Source organism: Fusarium oxysporum, chromosome IX (genome assembly GCF_013085055.1).
Source record: "Fusarium oxysporum Fo47 chromosome IX, complete sequence".
Taxonomy (NCBI): Eukaryota; Fungi; Ascomycota; class Sordariomycetes; order Hypocreales; family Nectriaceae; genus Fusarium; species Fusarium oxysporum.
The window spans coordinates 1,161,307-1,179,631 of record NC_072848.1 but is presented as its reverse complement, the minus strand read 5'-3'; the positions used below and the strand labels follow the sequence as shown (position 1 = coordinate 1,179,631).

At 47.3% G+C, this 18,325-nt stretch overlaps 9 protein-coding genes across 9 annotated transcripts; 6 read left to right on the top strand and 3 right to left on the bottom strand.

Moving 5' to 3' along the window:
- Positions 1 to 180: 180 nt before the first annotated feature.
- Positions 181 to 1,766, bottom strand: FOBCDRAFT_189315 (uncharacterized protein). The gene is made up of 2 exons (XM_031189782.3): positions 1,598 to 1,766; positions 181 to 1,548 (listed from the first exon to the last, which is right to left on the bottom strand). The coding sequence occupies exons 1-2, from the start codon at positions 1,638 to 1,640 to the stop codon at positions 338 to 340; spliced, it is 1,254 nt and encodes a 417-aa protein (XP_031033767.2). The 5' UTR covers positions 1,641 to 1,766; the 3' UTR covers positions 181 to 337.
- Positions 1,767 to 2,719: 953 nt separating this feature from the next.
- On the bottom strand, positions 2,720 to 3,502 carry FOBCDRAFT_144118 (uncharacterized protein; the record flags this gene model as incomplete). The annotated part of the gene is made up of 1 exon (XM_031189780.3): positions 2,720 to 3,502. One exon carries the CDS (start codon positions 3,500 to 3,502, stop codon positions 2,720 to 2,722), a length of 783 nt encoding a protein of 260 aa, XP_031033765.3.
- Positions 3,503 to 4,826: 1,324 nt separating this feature from the next.
- Positions 4,827 to 5,665, top strand: FOBCDRAFT_231038 (uncharacterized protein). Its single transcript, XM_031189779.3, has one exon. It carries the CDS (start codon positions 4,883 to 4,885, stop codon positions 5,567 to 5,569), a length of 687 nt encoding a protein of 228 aa, XP_031033764.2. The 5' UTR covers positions 4,827 to 4,882; the 3' UTR covers positions 5,570 to 5,665.
- Positions 5,666 to 5,805: 140 nt separating this feature from the next.
- On the bottom strand, positions 5,806 to 6,899 carry FOBCDRAFT_252865 (uncharacterized protein; the record flags this gene model as incomplete). The annotated part of the gene is made up of 3 exons (XM_031189778.3): positions 5,806 to 6,234; positions 6,299 to 6,475; positions 6,534 to 6,899. 3 exons carry the CDS (start codon positions 6,897 to 6,899, stop codon positions 5,881 to 5,883), a joined length of 897 nt encoding a protein of 298 aa, XP_031033763.2. The 3' UTR covers positions 5,806 to 5,880.
- Positions 6,900 to 7,431: 532 nt separating this feature from the next.
- On the top strand, positions 7,432 to 8,692 carry FOBCDRAFT_167776 (class II aldolase/adducin N-terminal). The gene is made up of 2 exons (XM_031189777.3): positions 7,432 to 7,862; positions 7,910 to 8,692. Exons 1-2 carry the CDS (start codon positions 7,646 to 7,648, stop codon positions 8,551 to 8,553), a joined length of 861 nt encoding a protein of 286 aa, XP_031033762.2. The 5' UTR covers positions 7,432 to 7,645; the 3' UTR covers positions 8,554 to 8,692.
- Positions 8,693 to 9,129: 437 nt separating this feature from the next.
- On the top strand, positions 9,130 to 11,023 carry FOBCDRAFT_143895 (Alpha/Beta hydrolase protein; the record flags this gene model as incomplete). The annotated part of the gene is made up of 4 exons (XM_031189776.3): positions 9,130 to 9,300; positions 9,351 to 9,864; positions 9,910 to 10,649; positions 10,697 to 11,023. 4 exons carry the CDS (start codon positions 9,130 to 9,132, stop codon positions 11,021 to 11,023), a joined length of 1,752 nt encoding a protein of 583 aa, XP_031033761.3.
- A 496-nt stretch (positions 11,024 to 11,519) lies between these two features.
- Positions 11,520 to 12,667, top strand: FOBCDRAFT_231033 (zinc finger protein-domain-containing protein). The gene has a single exon (XM_031189775.3). The coding sequence runs from the start codon at positions 11,579 to 11,581 to the stop codon at positions 12,587 to 12,589; it is 1,011 nt and encodes a 336-aa protein (XP_031033760.2). The 5' UTR covers positions 11,520 to 11,578; the 3' UTR covers positions 12,590 to 12,667.
- Positions 12,668 to 13,043: 376 nt separating this feature from the next.
- On the top strand, positions 13,044 to 13,928 carry FOBCDRAFT_322792 (uncharacterized protein). Its single transcript, XM_031189773.3, has 3 exons — positions 13,044 to 13,284; positions 13,336 to 13,502; positions 13,553 to 13,928. Exons 1-3 carry the CDS (start codon positions 13,107 to 13,109, stop codon positions 13,691 to 13,693), a joined length of 486 nt encoding a protein of 161 aa, XP_031033758.2. The 5' UTR covers positions 13,044 to 13,106; the 3' UTR covers positions 13,694 to 13,928.
- Positions 13,929 to 14,481: 553 nt separating this feature from the next.
- Positions 14,482 to 18,264, top strand: FOBCDRAFT_231031 (uncharacterized protein). The gene is made up of 3 exons (XM_031189772.3): positions 14,482 to 14,712; positions 14,762 to 15,276; positions 15,322 to 18,264. Exons 1-3 carry the CDS (start codon positions 14,491 to 14,493, stop codon positions 18,104 to 18,106), a joined length of 3,522 nt encoding a protein of 1,173 aa, XP_031033757.3. The 5' UTR covers positions 14,482 to 14,490; the 3' UTR covers positions 18,107 to 18,264.
- Positions 18,265 to 18,325: the final 61 nt, after the last annotated feature.

Below are 18,325 nucleotides of genomic sequence, written 5' to 3'. Positions count from 1 at the left end.
TCAAAAAGTCTAATAATTCTTACAATTAAAGTCTAAGCTTAGGCCTAAGCTTTAGGACAATGATGAAGAGACTGCTCAAATCTGCTTAAAGTATCATCATAAACTCAGTTGATCACCGATTGTTAACCTTCGTTATCTACAGTTGAAGGACATAGAGCTGAGAGTTGTCTGTTCATTTCTGGCATCCTCAAGAAATTCCATGTAAATAAAGTAACTCTCTAACATCCGCTAATATTAAGTACCGATAGCTCCGGCATCCATGTTTCCAGCACTTCGATCAACATTCTAATTAATTCGCCCTTGATATCATCCACATTCAACCGCTTCCAATCTGCGCTCAACTAATGAGATTCTTGTTCTTCAGAAAGTAATACCCGTGCACAGCCGCCAAACCCAAAGGCTGGAGCACCAATGGAAGTCGATGCTTTATATGTCTGCTCATAGACTTGGCCATGACCGTCTTGGGAGCTCCAGGTGTATGCATCCAATCTTGCAACAATCCCCAGGTAAGTTCCTGAATGGGAAGAATTCGAGCAAACATATCCTTCTCGAAAGCCTTGATCGCCTTGTCAAGTGCCGCATCATCTTTGTTCGCAGCTCCGTTAATGGCCTTTGCAAGGTGCATTGCATCGTCGAGAGCTTGGTTGACACCTTCGCCGGCATAAGGTGTCATGAGATGTGCCGCGTCGCCGATCAGGGTTAGGCCCTGCTTATGTTCCCATTTGGTACCGATGGGAAGCATGTAGAGAGAGCGTGGAGTGCATCGTCCGTCAGCCAACTCTAGTGCTTGCTTCAGCCGAGGGTCCCAGTCCTTGTACTTGGTGCTGAGCAATGCGTCAGTGGTCTCTTTCAGGTTGTAAGGATCGAAGCCGCAATTCTCGGGCTTTGCCCAGTCTTCATTGTCGGTGGCATAGCCACAGTAGATGTTGAGACTACCATCGCCCATCTGTTGGATCGTTGTTCGGTTGCCATCTGTGCTTGCAAAGACGCTGCCACGATTGACCAGCTTGGTCAAATCAGGAGCTCTATTCTCAGCGTCTGTGACTTCAAGCTCGTGCATGGCAATTCCTGCAAACTCGGGGATTAGGCTTGGGTCGATCTCCTTTCGGACCTTGCTCCAGGCACCGTCGGCGCCAATGATGAGGTCGAAGCCTTCGACTGTTGTGTGATTGAAGAAGAGTGTTCGGCCTTCGACCCTCTTGAGATGGTGGCCCCATTTGATCATGCCCTCGGGAAGTGACTGGGCCAATATTTCACGGAGCTTGGAACGGTCGATTTCAGGACGCTCTTCAATCTTGTTGTATTTGCCGTCTGCGTTTCGAACAAGGTGGTATCCAAGGTCCTTATCAACAATTGCCATATATTGGCCGTCGTAGCGGGCATGCTTCAGGAATTCGTCAAAGATTTGGGCTTCTTTGAGAGCTGCAAGTCCAGTTGCTGTGTGAAGATCGAGGGTACCGCCTTGGGATCGGAAGTTTGGATGGGCTTCCCCTTCAAAAACTGTGACTTCTGTGCCTGCAAGATGTAGCAGTCTTGCTAGTAAACAACCTAGAGTTTGTTAATGGATGCTATTGAGTAGTTGGCTGAAGAGCTTTACCAGCTGGACCTGCACCAATGATCGCAATCTTGCGGTTTCCCATTGTTCAGTGTGTATCGAGTTAATAGTATGTGAATGTGTTGTTCGAGTTCCTGTCAGTCTATTGAATACCTTCATGTTGTTGGGTGTCTTGGCATTTAAATAGTCAAACTTAAGAGCCGCTTCATCATAGAGGCTTGGTTAACATTAACACAATCCCTACTAATTCGAGCTCCCAACCGGAGATTCAGCGTTTAGATTACACTCCGACGGTCAAACCGGTCCCTAAGTTCAGCCTCTGCGACGCCTCATCAACTGCGTTTGCTATTGAACCTACGAATTGCACTGCGACTAAAATGACAGCCAGCCTATCACGCAGTTGCTAGCCGAAACTACGTTGCACTCTAGCGGTAAACTCCCGCAAACGCCGTTTTTTATCAGCAGTGACGATGATGACAGGGCTCAGTGCCACGTTTTGATGGGCTGGGGCTATGCTTTTAGCGCTTCAGCTCGAATGGCATTTCCGTTTATGAGAGGACTTCATCAATCATTCCCGACAAATAAAATACTTGACCAAGGTTATGGTAATTTAAGGATGGATTTAGTAGGTTCATTGGCTGGTTCGTCTTGGCCGCTACGGTCTCAAGGGCTCTGGCACCCTGAGGGACGGTTAGATAAGAAAATTGATAAAAATTGATAAAAATAGGTGACATCTTTCTCATCGTCCATGAATTGCGCACTTTCACAGTGTTAGTGCTGACATGATTTGGAGGTTGGATTATCGGAGATGGGGATTGAAGCAAATGTCCGACCCTGGTCTGTCTCAGTCAACGGTCAACCAACATCAAGTACGGAGTAAACGGCCTTCAAAGTCTCGGTCTTCTATGGAAACTCGGGTACGAGGGTTTTATTTTATCTCCGAAAGCTGTGTTGCTTCGATAGTCAGCTCTCAACCTCTAATCCAGGTATTCCCGTGTGTGTCAGAACGAGTTGTTAACGGATTCGTGGACTGGCTGACGGCTGTTATACAGTCTAGGGGGAAAAATAAGAAAATATCATATGAGTAAGTCATACTTGGGCTCATTGAACTTCTCTTCATCCATTCTTAGAAACATCATGAAAGATGTGTATACTGATGATTATCTAATTCTCATAACTCTCGACATATGAATATCTCTGGCTGTCTCTTCTTCGTTGCAGAAGTCCACGGAAGTCTACAATTTCCATGCATGTACATGTGTCCCAGATTAAAACCAGGCGTCCCGCAATGTCAATGAACCACCTCAAGCAGCGCCCTCTTACAGCTACACGACTCGATGTCAATTTCTTTCCCGTCTTCGAATAAACCATCAGGGTGGCATGTTTCGACTTCTCGCGCCAAGAGATGCTGAAGATGAATCTGTCAAAAAGTATGCCAGCTTCAAGGCAGTACCCTTTTCCCTGCTTCACCTTGAAGCGCTGCACTACATCTCCCTCATTCGTATACAGTGTAAGCCACTTGGCCCATACAATCCTGCTACCATCTGAAAACTTTCTCGAGCGATCCGAGTTCCATTCCATGTCTGCCATTTTCCTGGAAATAGGTCTGCCATCAACAGCCCAGTATTCAGAAATTCTCCCTGAGCCGTCACAAATATACACAATGCCATTTTTTGTATGGCAGGAATGATCTTCATCCATGTCTGCTTGGGAGATGGTGCATTCATATGTCAACTCCATCCGTTCCAAGTCCCATGTTTGGATAGTTTGTTGGCCATCTTCGAACCAGGGGTTGCTAAGTATCGTCAAGTAGTGACTGTCGGCATTAGAATGGAACGGATCGTCTGCAAATCCTTGTTTAGCGACAATGATTTCTCCACGCTTCGTTCCTTGAACGTCCCAAATATCGAACCAAGTCTGGATCACACCCTCTGTCTGGTTAAACATAATGTAAGAAATTAAGATAAAATTCTTATAGAGTTGGTAGTCTCTGAACCAGATAATCATCTCACCGTTGCCGAGATGGGTGTTTGTAAACTTGGTTATTAGGGACCAGTCATCCAGACTGTATAGAACAACGGGAGGTGAATCTATGTCGTCAACGCTGTAATCTATGCCCAGAAGAGCAGTGCCACTGAGCACTACATCTTTCGGAAAATTCTCTACGTCTGTGAATAAGAGACGTGGATCTTCGAGATCTATCGCAAAAATGTTGCACTTGTCCCCCGCTTTGTCTGGCGAAGAGGATTGAATGATGAGTGGCGCTGCCATATCGCCATCATAGTGGTATTCATATGTGTAATTCCCTCCAAGTTCATTTTTCAACCTTATGAGGTTTGATCTGGGGCTGGCTCCGTGACTGATGGCATCGGCAGCTTGAGATATTCTCGTATAACAGGTCTTCAGGGAATGAGAGGTTTGTCGAATAGCTTGAAGTGGGTATCCAAGACGCATAAGATGTTCTTCCCAAACGTGGTTTGGTACCTGGCTTTCCCATAGCCTTTTTGTGATCGATAATGCTCTGAAGAAATCCTTGAGTTCCAACTCAAAGACGATTTGCTGAGCGAGTTCCAAAGTATGGAAGACTCGGTCTGCCGAGTTGGCCATGTTGCTCGCTTAGTGGGCTCCAGAAATATGCAGGTATTCTGGTAGACAGGACTGTAAGAAGGACGACTGGTCGTTTTGCTGACTAGATAGGATTCAGGTGAAACTTGTGGTGTTGATGATGGCATCTGAGAGGACCAGACCCAGAAAGCCTTGATGTTGTAACAACCTAATCTTTAAAAGAACGTGTTTGAAGATTTATAGAGCAAGGCCAGGCATCAGCCCGAATGACTCAATGTCCTAATTGCATTTGCCTTTGTTTGTCCCTTGGTATATTGAATGCTTCATCGGCGCCTAGACTTGAGGTGCCTCTGGTGATCTCTGTTAACGTTGATTTCATAAGTTCTTTGCTTTCACATGGTGATATTGGTCGTTGATTTGTGTCTGAAAGTTGGTATGCGAATAGCAACCTAATAAGGACAAACATATCAAAACATCACGATTCTGACCTTGAATATTATAGGTAGAAGAACTTTTGCAAACAGTAGCAGTATTTGATTTTGTGTCATCTCATATTCGGATTAAGATGTCTCATATCGGCTATGGTCTCGAAGGATGACAAGACTGCCCAGACAGGTTTGGCGTGGTGGACACGGAGCCCCTGTTTGATGATTTTGTCAGCCAAAGCACGATCTAATTTGAATCTCATTCATTTCCCTTCTTCACGATTATCTCTCCAGCCTTACCGGACTTTTCTACACGCCACTGTCTTTAAGTTTTGCGATGGAGCTAAAATCATTCCTTTTACGAGTGATTGCCTTCACTCTTTTGGCGGCCCTCCCAACTGTTAACGCTACACCTGCAATCAGCCTCCCCTACCCCTTTGAAGCGGACAAACTCTACGACCTCAAAATTGAGCAAAGAATCGGACCAGACTCAGAAGTCCGCAAGAGGGCAAACGCCTACCGCGTCTATCTCGCGTTGACACCACCAGGATGGGGCACAGGGCCAGTATGTTGGCTCGCAAAAGAAGTAGACATAGACGTGACACAAGTCAACATCACCATTCCTGCAGACGCAGCACCCAACCAATCACGAATCCGCATCTCAACTGCTTTTCTGAAGAAAGGCGCCCCAAGAAGTATGGGCTTTTCTTATAGCAGTAGGACTACCCTTGTTGGAGCGAATGCAACTTGGAGTCAGAAGGAGTTGGACGGGAGGAGCCATATTGATGCAGAGGAAGTTTCTTGTTGGGCTTTTGGATGTGCTAGGACTTGCCAAGAGACTTATTACACTACAAAAGATGAGGAGGATGGGCCGATTGGAACTAAGGCATATGCTTGTATAAAACAGTGTGCAAAGGATTTGAATCCACGAAGTAACGGGGCGATAAACGGGATGCATATGTCGAGGATATTGGCTGTGGCTGTAATAATTGGGTTCATTCATATGGTTGCGGGCGTGCTTTAAGGGTTTCTAGGAAGGAACAGCAAAGCATTTGGAAATTCAGCCTGTTTATTAATATAAAGTTTTCTAGAGTTACATCGAAACAGACTAAGTTTAGCCTTATTTTTAAACTTATCCTTTAAACCTTGCAGTATTTTATGAGCATGTCAACTTATAAAGGCAGGATCCATCTCGTGAAGGGTTTGAATCTTGCCTCCTGTGGGAGGTTGGTGGTAAATCACAATTAAAAAACATATGCATTAAGATGATAGTTGTTTTGAAGCTATGAACCTACAGTAAGGTAGTCTTCGTCCCTCTCTTCTTCAGAGGTGTCCCTATTTCTTATACAAGCTGCGCAGAGCATCAACCAATTCCACCTTTCCCCTCACGGTATTCTCATCATACACGAAGTTCTTTGCAATGATGCCGTCCGCCAAGCCGCAGGTCGTCATCTCCTTGAACTCTTCAGCATAAAATTCAGGAACAATTTGCTTCCAGTAGTCAAGTAACTGGTCCTTCTCAACAAGCTTCAGCTCATATTTCTTGCCTGTGATTTCTTCGACTGCCTCCTTCAGATCAAGAGAACCGTAAGCCCTTGGGCCAAAAACTTTGAAATAGTGAGGGCTGGGCTTGGCTGTCTCGGCTAAGAGGGCGTCAGCGCAGTTTTCGGCTACGTCCTTGAGCCCGACCTTGGAGTATAAGTTAGTATGATTTTCCTTCATCTTTCTTGAAGGCTTTGAAGGTTTTGCATACCATGGGGATCTTGTAGTCGATGGGTGTGACCCAGGAGTAAATAGTTGGGTTCTCCTCCTTTGCGGCATCGAGGAGATGAGCCCAGTCCTCATGGAAGTAGGTAGGCCTGACTATCGAGACTTCTGGAACAGAGTCCTTGAGAAGTTCATCAGAAATGTAGTTTACTCTGAGGACTCCCTAAAAGGAACTGTTGTTAGTTTTCTGCTGAAATTTTCGAAATGAATAGGAGACATACAATGCCACTTGATTTATGAGCTCCGATAGCAGAAAGAATCAAAAGTCTCTGGATATTTGCCTTCTCGAGAGCTTTCTTTACATTAGTACCAGCTCGAGTTGCCCAATCACCGGTGTCAGTCCCATCGTAGGTAGGAGGTGGGATGTAAAAGACTGTGTTTGAGCCTGTAAAATCAAGGCTGTCACCGTCTCCAATGTCGCCCTTGACAGCTTCGAAATTCGAATGCTTGAGAAACTCAGGAGGGGCTTTGGAAGTGTCTCGGTAGACTGCACGAATAGTCGGTTTGCTCTCAGACTCTAGAAGAGTACGGATGGTCTCTCGACCAGCCTTGGTTGAGGCAGGGATGACAGTGATATGACGAGACATACTGGCGGAGAGTTGGTGGAGTTGTAAACTAGAGTCTGTGAATCTGAAGCTTGACTTATGATGATAATTTCAACTCTTCAACAGACATCAAGACTTTATACACAATTTCAATCACCTCCAAGTCAATTATGAGATCCATGTCAGATGACAAATATTGAAGCGGACTTGCGGCGCAACATAGTCTGGAGGAGCGCCATGATCATCCGCGTCTTGGCAATATATTAGATAATTTGAAGCTCGAAAGTCCGCTCAGCAATACAGGCGGACCTTCAGAGTCCGAAATACCGAAAGACCGTCTTCTAAAAACTTGGCTTTGTGGATCTCGGATAAGCATAATCTGACCATGTTGACGATCATTTTCCGCTGGATTACAAATATTCGCATCCCGCGGGTGCCTTCTATGTTGATATGCTGAAGCTGGGTGTAAGTTTGCTTAGTAAGAAATTGCATGTGGCATGATAGCGGAATTGAACGTGAAGAAAATGAGAAAAAAGCCATATTTTCTGGGCATTGCTGTTGGCTGTTGTGATCAATAGGATATCTCGTCAGAATCTTTAACTTGAACCCAATGGTCGGATAACCAATTCATCAATTCATCAACCACCAATCATGAAGCATATCAATTCGCCATCAAGCATCACTGGCGATCAACCCCGCATCAGTACAGATATAATTAAGATCAATCTGCCTCTATTATAAGTCTCATGATCGACTGTTCGACTCATTATTATTTCTAATCAGTGAAAATGTCGCCATCTGCCACCACAGCTAGCCCAACAGGCCAATCCATCCTAAACACAGCAAAAGCCCAAGATGGCAAAGTGAAACGCATTCACAAGATTCCAGAGTTTTCCACCAGAGAAGCTACAAGACAATGGCAGCTGGGGCAAATGGCTGCAGCATTTCGTGTGTTTGCCAAACTTGGGTATGCTGATGGAAGTAGTGGCCATATTAGTTTGAGAGGTTTGCAGCAACGTCTTGATATTTTACTGTCAGACTAACATGGGTAGATCCTGTTGATCCAGATACCTTCTGGATCAATCCATACGGCGTTCACTTCGGATTATTGACCGTCTCTGATATGGTCCACATTGATGAGAATGGCAATCGTATCGGGGGTGCAGAGAAGCCGGTTAACACAGCTGGTTTCATCATTCACGCTGCAATTCATAAACGCCGTCCAGATATCAACGCCGCTTGTCACCTTCACAGTCCCTACGGCCGCGCCTGGTCAACCTTCGGCAAGCCCATCGAGATGATCAATCAAGACAGCTGTATGTTCTACAACGATCTCGCAGTCTATGCCAATTTTGGGGGAGTCGTTTTCGCCAAGGAAGAAGGCAATAGGCTTGCTGATGCTCTTGGAACCACCAAGAAGAACATCATTTTGCAGAACCACGGCCTTCTTACTTCGGGTGGTACGATTGGTGAAGCAGCAGCGTTCTTCATCGCTTTGGAACGAGCTTGTCAGGCACAATTGCTTGTAGAAGCTGCCGTGGCTCCTAACGGATCTCAGCTCAAGAAGACTATCGTGAGTGATGAGGAGGCGCAATATACGAAAGACAACACAGGGAGTCCTGAGGCGATGTATATGCAGTTTGAGCCCGAGTATCAGATGCTCCTCAAGGAGTCGAAGGGCGACTTTTTGCAATAAGGAAACATATTGTCGCAGAATGAAAAATGCTGTCAATTGGACAAAACTTGAACCTCTGACGATATGCTGGGCATTGGAACAATATCTTGACCATTTCTCTAATTTGTCTCCGGGCAGACGGCCCTATGGCTAAATACTCCGGCAGTACCTAACTGTATGATTACCCACAGCCTATGACACTATAAAGCGCTAAAGGCCCCCGTAAGCGACTGGCTCTCAACCTCCCTTTCATCAGGTGGTGTTTTCTGTCCGATACCAATCTTCTTTGGCCAACACCTGTAATAGGCGTTACTGCTTGGCAAGCCATTTAACTTCAAAAGGTACCCAAAGAAGTAATCGAAAGGCTAAAACTAAATACGAGAAAAGCGTCTGACTATCATTTAGTGAGTCACCGTTGGCCTCTTTGAGCCCACTGTATCACCAACTCGGCTTACACCACCTTGTCCTGATCTTCGGAGACTTCTGTATGCGTCAATAGAGATCTGGCCTATACGAACCTGGATTTCCTTTATGAATGATAGAAATACCTATCATCTTAGTCTCTACTCAGTTGCTATGATGCCCTTCGTCGGTAACATGTCTCTTATCGACGCTGGCAGGGCCCTTCTTAGTCTGCCGCAAGCCCTATTGTATCCTCCACCACAAACAACATCTGCTCCTCTCGTTACGGTCAGAAACGGCACATACTCTGGAGTATATAATTCTCAATATGACCAAGACTACTTCCTTGGTGTGCCATTTGCTCAGGTACCTCCGGAATTGACCCTCGTTGCCACGGCCGGCTAATTCCTGTGCAGCCACCAGTGCGTTTCTCCATAGCCCAAGGACTCAATACAACATGGGACGGTATCCGAACAGCACATGAGTATCCGGTTCATTGTTACGGCTACGGATGGGATCAAGATGGCTTCGAGCAGTCCGAAGATTGTCTGTATCTAAATATAGTGCGACCTGCAGGCCTTCACAACCATGGTCTTCCAGTCGCTGCTTGGATTCATGGAGGTGGTCTATGGATGGGTGGTGCTGCGGACCCGCGATACAACCTTTCCTTCATTGTTGAGCAAAGTGTTGCACTGGGGAAGCCAGTCATTGGAGTCAGCCTCAATTATCGTCTTTCGGCATTCGGGTTCCTCATGGGTAAAGAGGCCATCAAAGAAGGTGTCGCGAATCTTGGGTTTCGTGATCAAAGACTTGCACTCAGTTGGATCAACGAGAACATCGCGGCATTCGGAGGCGACCCCAACAAAGTCACCATTTTTGGGGAGAGCTCTGGCGCCGAAAGTGTTGCTGCTCAAGTGTTCGCGTTTAATGGTATGTACAAGCCGCCTAACCTTGAATCATCTCTGACCATGTAAGGACGAGACGATGGTCTCTTCAGGGGGGCTATTGGGGAGTCCGGGTTTGGCGCACCCCTTGGCCGATACCCAGGTGGCTTCAATGCGACTGAGCGTCCACAGGGTACTTACGACTCTTTTGTCAGGTCTGTTCCATCATGTAAGAAGCTGGCGGGGTCAGACTCGACTCTAGACTGCCTACGCAGGGTGCCTTCTGAGGAGATTGACTTAGCTTTGCGATCCAGCGGTGGCCAAAGTTGGGCTCCTGTCTTGGATGGTGACTTCTTTGCGGATTATACTACGAACCAATTGGCCAGTGGGCGTTTCCTCAAAATACCAATTCTTATAGGAGCGAATACAGATGAAGGGACATCTTTTGGTTTTAGGCGTGTTGACGACGATGATGATTTAAGAGCAGGGATCAAGGTCATGATGATTCCATACGGAGTTGAGAAGACTACTGGAAAGATCCGAGACGGACTCGTCGATGAGCTGCTGGAGCGCTATCCCAACAACCAAAGTATCGGAATCCCGTCCTTGGAGACCTGGCCACACGTTATTCAACCAGGTGATGGGTACGCTGAGGAATTTGGACTTCAGTATCGTCGAGATAACGCAATATTCGGAGACTATGTCATGCAGTACCAACGACGTCGTGCGAACAAGGCTTGGGCAAAGCATGGCGTACCCAGCTATGTATATCGCTTCAATATCAGGCCGAACGGACAGCCACCGGAGGCTGGAGTGGGACATTTCCAAGAAGTAAGACCATGGAATCTATATCAGTGAGAAACATCTAACCTTTTCAGGTCGCTTTTGTGTTTCATAACACCAATGGCGATGGATATGAGCCTAATCCATTTGGAGGTAATGGAACATATCCAGCCGATGCTAAAGCCATGTCCAAGACGATCAGCACTGCTTGGATCAACTTCATCAATGACCTTGATCCTAATGGCGATTCTGGGCCGGAACTATTCAATGGTAACAAGTGGCCTACCTATGAACTGTCTGGTGGGCCCAATGGGAAAGGTGTGGTCTTCAACATCAATGGAACGCATATTGAGGTTGATGATTGGAGAGCTGGGGGCATGGAGTGGATGGCGGAGCATGCTTTGACGGTTTTTGGAAACTAGAAGCTATTTGCATTCAGGCGAACCATGGAGGGAGTTATCGTGATTCACCTGCGTTAAACTTGGGGTGCACTCTAAGGTAGGTTGAGAAGAACTGTGAAGAAGCACATTGTCCACCGTCGAGGCGAGGAAAGGCCAGGCGCAAGGCTTCATCGCATTGGCATTGGCACATTTCATACACGAAATACTGGAACCGTGGTGATTGCACTATTGCTGAGTGTCAGAATGCTCTCCTCAGGTGAGGCGTTGATTGGCTTGTGAGATGAGTGTATGAAGCCCTGTCAAGATTGGTCAATATCTGCTTTCAACTGTAGAATGAGTACCATGCCCTTTTAAGTAGATATATCGAAACTTATATAACTTTCGATGAGAGTATGATTAAGTGAGTAGCAACGGTTGAGATGAGCGTGTGGTGTTGGTGGTGAAGCTAAACTCTATGACTTACGCAAGCATAGACTCATACTTCCCGCCACCCTCATTCATCTTCAAGTTGCAACCTCCTCGATCACATAATCTCAAGGTCTCTTTTCATAAGGCAGCACTCACACCGGCTCAGACATGGCAACAGGAGTTAGCCACGATCTCACTACTCAATCATCTACAAGAAAGCTCTTACGTATTGGCACTGGCTGTTGTGGAAGTGTCTGGGCTGACGCAGACTCGTCAAAAGACAACAGCACCCCCTCCTGCATCAAAAGAGAAGATGGCGATCCGCACAGATCCATTACAAATGAACACTTCATACATCAACTTGTTGTTCAATCTCTTCAGCTGAATCCACAACATGCACGAAACTTCCGAATACCTCTTTGTCGTGGATTTCTTAACAAAGAAGACGAGGCCTGGTCCCTGGTTCTCCCCCGACTCCCACCAGGCTCAAAACCTTGTAACGCATTGCTCAGCGAAAAGGTTCAGCCGCCCTCAGAAGACGTTAGAAAGCTACTGGTCTCCAAATTTGCAAGAGGAGGGAGTGACCAAGATGCTATAATCAACGACAAAAAGAACGAGCACTGCCTCATCCGCCCGTATCTTGGCCGCAGGAAGAAGGATTGGGGAGACACAAACCGCAGCACTTTCTTCAGTCTAAGAAACTTCCCACTTCACCTTGACCGAATGATAGAGCTTGGTCTCAATGTACACAGCTACGCAAAAGTCATTGCGGAAGGCCTCGCGTTTCTTCACTGGGTCGCTCGAATTGACGCCAACGACGTCGAATTCGTTCTTGCTCGATCACGCCCAACTTCACACTCACACCCAAACAGCCCATTTGATACAACCATCTTTGGGCCTCATTCCATGTGGATTATAGACTTTGATTGCTGCGATCCTATTACAATGGATGAAACTGGTGCTGCAACAGCTGCTGAGTGTTTTTGGCGCAATGATCCGTATTATCCTCGACCTGGATCTGCGGATGGATTTGATACGGAGTTATGGAGTGCTTTCAAGGACCATTATCTGAAAGTAAGTGAGGAGATGTTGAAGAAAGAGGAGGAGTCCGCGAGAGGTCTTCCTAGTTTATTGATCAGTATTATCGAGCAGGGGCCAAAGTTAGCCAAGGGGAAATAGTTAACAATGACAATTAAAGAATCAAGAACTCCTCATTGTCATATCCCAAAATGTACCATTCCTAACGATACCTCAAAACTACTATGCCCATGGGTGAATATGGAGTTTTAGGGTAGCCTTGGTAATCGCTGTGATCTATTTCTTAGGTGCTAATATTACTCTAGATTGGCACCAGTTTCGAGATTGAATTACAATGTCTTATTAACCAAACATGCAATACAGAGCTTCGTTGTATACACAGACTTGCAGAGCGGTCAGCGTTAATGTAGACACGGAATTCCGACATTGACGGTAGGATCGTTCGTCCCCAGTCAATGGAACCCCTGGATTGTCGGAGTCCAAAATAGGCAATTAGAGGTCTAGGTTAGTTATACCACTTCGAGGCGCGCGCTGAAACGCGAAATTCATCCGAATTGTCAATTGCTTATGGCCAATTCGTTCTTAAATACCGAGAGCCTCGCCTACGATCTCTTCTTTGGTATTTTTCAACTTTACGCACGATAAAAACGACTGCAACATGTTTGCTAAGTATCTCGAAAAGCTCGCCAATGCTGGCGGACCTGAGGCCACCTACGAGGCAGGCTGTCACTGTGGCTATATCGGCCTCTCAGTAGCACTCTCTCCTCCTCTGCCCAAGCATGAGGTCATAAACTGCAATTGTTCCATTTGCCGTCGAGGAGGTTACCTTCTTGTTTGTATGAATGACTGAAGGTTTATATTCGGACAATGCTGACCCGAATAATTAGACCCAGCGTATGAGAAAGTGACCTGGCACAACGACTCAGACAAGCGTGTCTCACGATATCAATTCAACACAAAGGCTCGCGATCACATGTTCTGCCCCAAATGCGGTGCCAGCATCGGTATCGATTTTGCGAGGGTATGGCCTGAGGCTCCTCGCTATGGCATCAGTGTGGGTGATATGAACCACTATCGTAGAAAGGTCTTACTGAAAGTTTGCAGGTGCGGCAGTTCAACAATATCGATCTCGACTCACTTCAATACATGAAGCTCGATGGCTTACATAACGCTGAACCAGCAGTTGATTTATCGGGTAAAGAGATTGATCCAAGGGCAGGCGAAGCCCCTGCTTCTAGTTCTTAATCAGAGAAGCTGTCAGTTGGAGTCGGCGTTAGTGTCCCAAGCTTGGCCAAGCCATTTACGCAAGCTTTTGGTGGTGGGGTTGGGGATGATCATGCCATGGATGTTGATGCTTGAGAATTCCCTGTCTGGCTGAACTCTTGTATCTTGATCAGCGATCAGCAGTCTTGGCATGCATGAAACAAGATGATCTGATGAGTTATCACGATATTGTGCCTATAATTATCTTTCAATTATCACTGAATAGACAGACATCATCGTCTTTTATGAAGATACTGCTGATAAGACCATCAACGTCATTCATGGCGGTAAGTGGCGCTCTGGAATTAAACACCCAGCCACGAGTGCGGGGAGCTCTCCCTTGTAACTTGCCTTAACGCGGCTCTTTTTGCCCGCTAAAACTGATCGTCCCGGGGCCAAAGCTCCCTGTATGTGAGCTACGTACTTACAGATAATCGACGTCATCGACCTCAATCTTGCACTTGATTGCTTTCCTTGGTTGATTGCGTTTCAAGCAACCATCCCAAAGCGATGAATCAATCACAATGGGCCAAGTAGTGTTATTTGTGTGACGCTAATCAATTCTGGTGTCATATCAGTATTTCACTTCTCTCCCTGTTCACTTCTTCTCCTCCTCTTTCTCTCTTCATCATTATACCCGACTTGGGGAGCTCAACCACCAGCTTAATTCTCTGTCTGCCTTGAGGTTCGCCATCATGTCGCAGTTTGAGCAGCAGCAGATCCCTGCGGCTGGGCAGCATTACAGCGCCCAGAACCGTGTGCCTAATGTTCGCCAGTTCATGGACCAGTTGGATCGGAACAAGAAGGCCCGTGATGCTGAGATTGACGAGCAACTTAAGCAGAACAAGATCCATGGCGAGACAAAGGATCATAAAAATGATAGAGCTGAAGCTCTTAGAAAACAAAAGGACATCCGTACCGTACGTGATCCTGTGACAGGAAAGGATGTTGGCATTCGAGATACCGACATTGATTACAAGGAGGCCGTTGAAAACCCCCAGGTAGGCACCAGTATTTTATTAAGGAAGAAGCAAGGACTGACAGTTTCAGCTATCAATTCCCAACGAGAACCTAGGGAAGCCTGCCACCATCGCAACATCGTCAAAACAGTCTGGTGAAGAGTACCGTTACGCCCAAGATGTCACAGCACCTCCTGACCCCGTCCAAGAGGGTGCGACATCAGATGTCCCCATTCGAAGCGAGAAGACATCAGTAGTGTTCTACAAGACTCCTTCAGTCAGCTACGAACCTATGTTCGAGATTCTCGAGCAGCGCAGCAATGTTTTGTGTATCGGTATTTTCGCCGCAATCGTCTTTATTGGAAAGATGTTTGGCGGTCGCCTTCTTGGTCTTATTCCCTTGGGTTTCTGCGTAGCTTCTGGTGTTTTCCTCTGGACAAAAGACCTGATTCGTCAGGGCAGAGATCTAGAATGGTCTAGCGAGCAAGAGCGTGGTGAGACTGCCACCGCAAACTTGATTCCTGAGTCGGTTGAATGGATGAACACCATGCTCGGAATCATGTGGGGGCTGATCAACCCTGAGATGTTTGCTGGTATTGCTGATACGTAAGTAAAAATTCCCAATGGCATGATTGGTACTAACTTTAGTAGTCTCGAAGATGTTATGGCGGCCTCGGTTCCTGGTGTTATTGAGAACGTTCGCGTTGCAGATATTTCCCAGGGCAACAATCCTATCCGCATTCTCAACATGCGTGCTCTTCCCGACTCCCACGTCCAAGACATCAAGGACGAGCAGCATCGACAGAACGAGAAGACCACCGACCCTGAAGAACTCGCGGCTAATGAGCAAGCTGGCTCGTTCTACAACCTCGAGGTTGCTATCGCCTATCATGCGAAGCCCTCCGGCGCGGATATCGCATCCAAAGCGCGCAACATGGGTATGCAGCTTGTTTTCTACCTCGGAGTCAAGGGCCTATTTGGTGTTCCTTTGCCCATTTGGGTCGAACTTCAAGGCCTTGTTGCGACCGCTCGAATTCGACTCCAATTGACCCCTGACCCTCCTTTCCTCAAAACTCTCACTTTCACGCTTATGGGCATTCCTAAGGTCCAAGCTGGATGTACCCCTATGATCGAGAAGGGTGTCAATATTCTTAACCTGCCTCTCATCTCCAACTTTGTCAACTGGGCCATTGGTGCTGCCGCTTCGATGTATGTGGCCCCCAAGAGTCTGTCTCTGGATCTTAGCAAGATGCTCCAGGGTGACGACATCAAGAAGGAGACATTGGCTCTTGGTGTCATGTTCGTTCGCATCCACAAGGCTACTGGTCTCAGCAAGCAGGACCAGCGTGGAAGCAAGGGTGGTGGTTCCGATCCTTACATCACCATCAGCTGGAGCAAGTTCTCCAAGCCCCAATTCTGTACTCGTGTTATCCAGGACGATCTTAACCCCGTTTTTGAGGAGAGCGCTGGCCTTCTGGTTACTGCTGATCTTCTCAAGGCTGACGAGCAGCTTTCGGTTGAGCTTTGGGACAGTGATCGATCTTCTGCTGATGATGTCGTTGGCAAGGTCGAGCTCAGCATTCAGAAGCTTATCCAGCACCCTGGTAAAATGTTCCCTCAGGTTTCCAAGCTTCGAGGTGTCAAGGCAGACAGCGAAATGCCCGGAGAACTTCACTGGGAAGTCGGCTTCTTTGGCAAGACCCAATTCCGAAAGGCTCTTCGAACTGATGGCCGAGATCTCAGCCTTCCCAAGGCTCTCGCAGACAAGCCTGAGCTTCAAGAGAACAAGGGTGCGATCGACACCAAGGAGGAAGATGCAGTCATTCACACCCCTCCCGACCCATTGTGGCCTTCTGGTATTCTCAGCATCGTCGTCCACCAGATTGTTGGCCTGGAATTGGAAAACATCAAGGGCTCTAATGGAAAGCGAAAGGGTAGAGAGTATGAGCCAGCTCGTCCTGAAGCCGGTGAAGTCAAGGAAGAGCAGGCCAAGTCTCTCCCCAGCTCTTACTGCACCATCCTTCTCAACGACGATCTTGTTTACAAGACCCGAACAAAGGTTGTTTCCTCTCAACCCATCTTCAACGCTGGAACCGAAAAGTTCATTCGAGATTGGCGTTCTGCTATCGTTACCGTCGCAGTCCGTGACTCCCGCAACCGCCAGCATGACCCTCTCATTGGTGTTGTTCCTCTCAAGATCACTGATATCCTTCAAACCAGCAGCGAGTCTACCAGGTGGTACCCTCTTGACGGAGGCATCGGTTTTGGCCGCATCCGTATCTCCCTGCTGTTCCGCTCCGTTGAGCTCCGACTCCCCCCTCCTCAGTTAGGCTGGGATATTGGTACCTTCGAGTTTGTGTCTGACTCCATCACTACCACTGGCTATGCTCCTTCGAACCACGCCAAGATTCGCTTCCGTACTGGAGGCTCGTCTGCTAGCGTTGGAAAGAGCTCATCCACTCGTGAGGCCGATGGCATGTCCTTCAACATCAGCGGTGCCGACGGTAATCAACGTGTTCGCCTACCCGTTCGACATCGCTACAGCTCACCCATCTTCATGGAATTCTACCCAAGTGGAAAGCGAAACCCCGATGCCTACGCCGTTCTGTGGCTCCTGGAGCTTGTTGATGGTGAAGAGACTGACTTTGACATCCCTGTTTGGAAGTGCAACCACAGCGTGCGACTTTCCCAGAACTACATTACCGAAGAAAATTACAAGTCTGTTCCCGATATTGAGATGGAGCATGTCGGGCGAGTCCGCTTCCGAGCTCGATTTTCTGCTGGAACAGATTCCGATCACATCAAGTTCGCCAGTACAAACAACGACCGTGAGACAATCGAGGCTTGGGAAGCTTGCTACGCAGAGGGTGTACGTAAGCAGGATGTCGAGACTGAGGTTCCTCATGTGATCCAGAAACTTCACGAAGAGTCTCTCACTCACGGCCGTGACGTCCTCGCCCAAGCCGACGAGAAGCAGAAGCAGAAGTGGCTTGCCAAGGACGGCACCGATTGGAGCGGTGCCTTTGGTGAAGATCCTTCTGCATTGATGCGCAAGAAGAGCAACAGCGAGTCCAGTGAAGAATACGACGACTTTGATGAGGACGACTCCGATCCTGATCTTGGTATTCAAGATGCCGACACTGAGCCTACAGACCCTTCTGAGGACGGACGTCCTTCCGTCGATACAACAGGCACCAACGCGACGAGCGCTACCAACAGTTCCCAGGCTAGCTCCAACAGCAAGAACCCCATCAAGAAGATCAAGTCATACCGATCCGACAGTCGCGATATGCATCGCAAACACCGAGGTCTTATGCAATGGCGACCCATGCGCAACGTGCAGTTTGCCAAGGATGAAGCCAAGTTTGCAGTCCGAAAGGTGGCTAAGCTTGGAGCCCTGGATGGTCGAAAGCCTGACGTCGAGACTGAGGTTTAATGCATCAAAATTTCCTTTGTTTTCAAGAGGCGATGGTTGGAAAGGCGATTGGTAAACGGATGAGATTGATGATGGCACGATCGGAGTTTTGCTGATTATGATTGTCATGTATAAATACGAATATCAGTTATTGAAATGAATTGAACCCCTGGTAATTACCAATATCTAATCTGTGATATGTATAACATCAAACGCGTAAGCAAACAATGATCCGCCCCC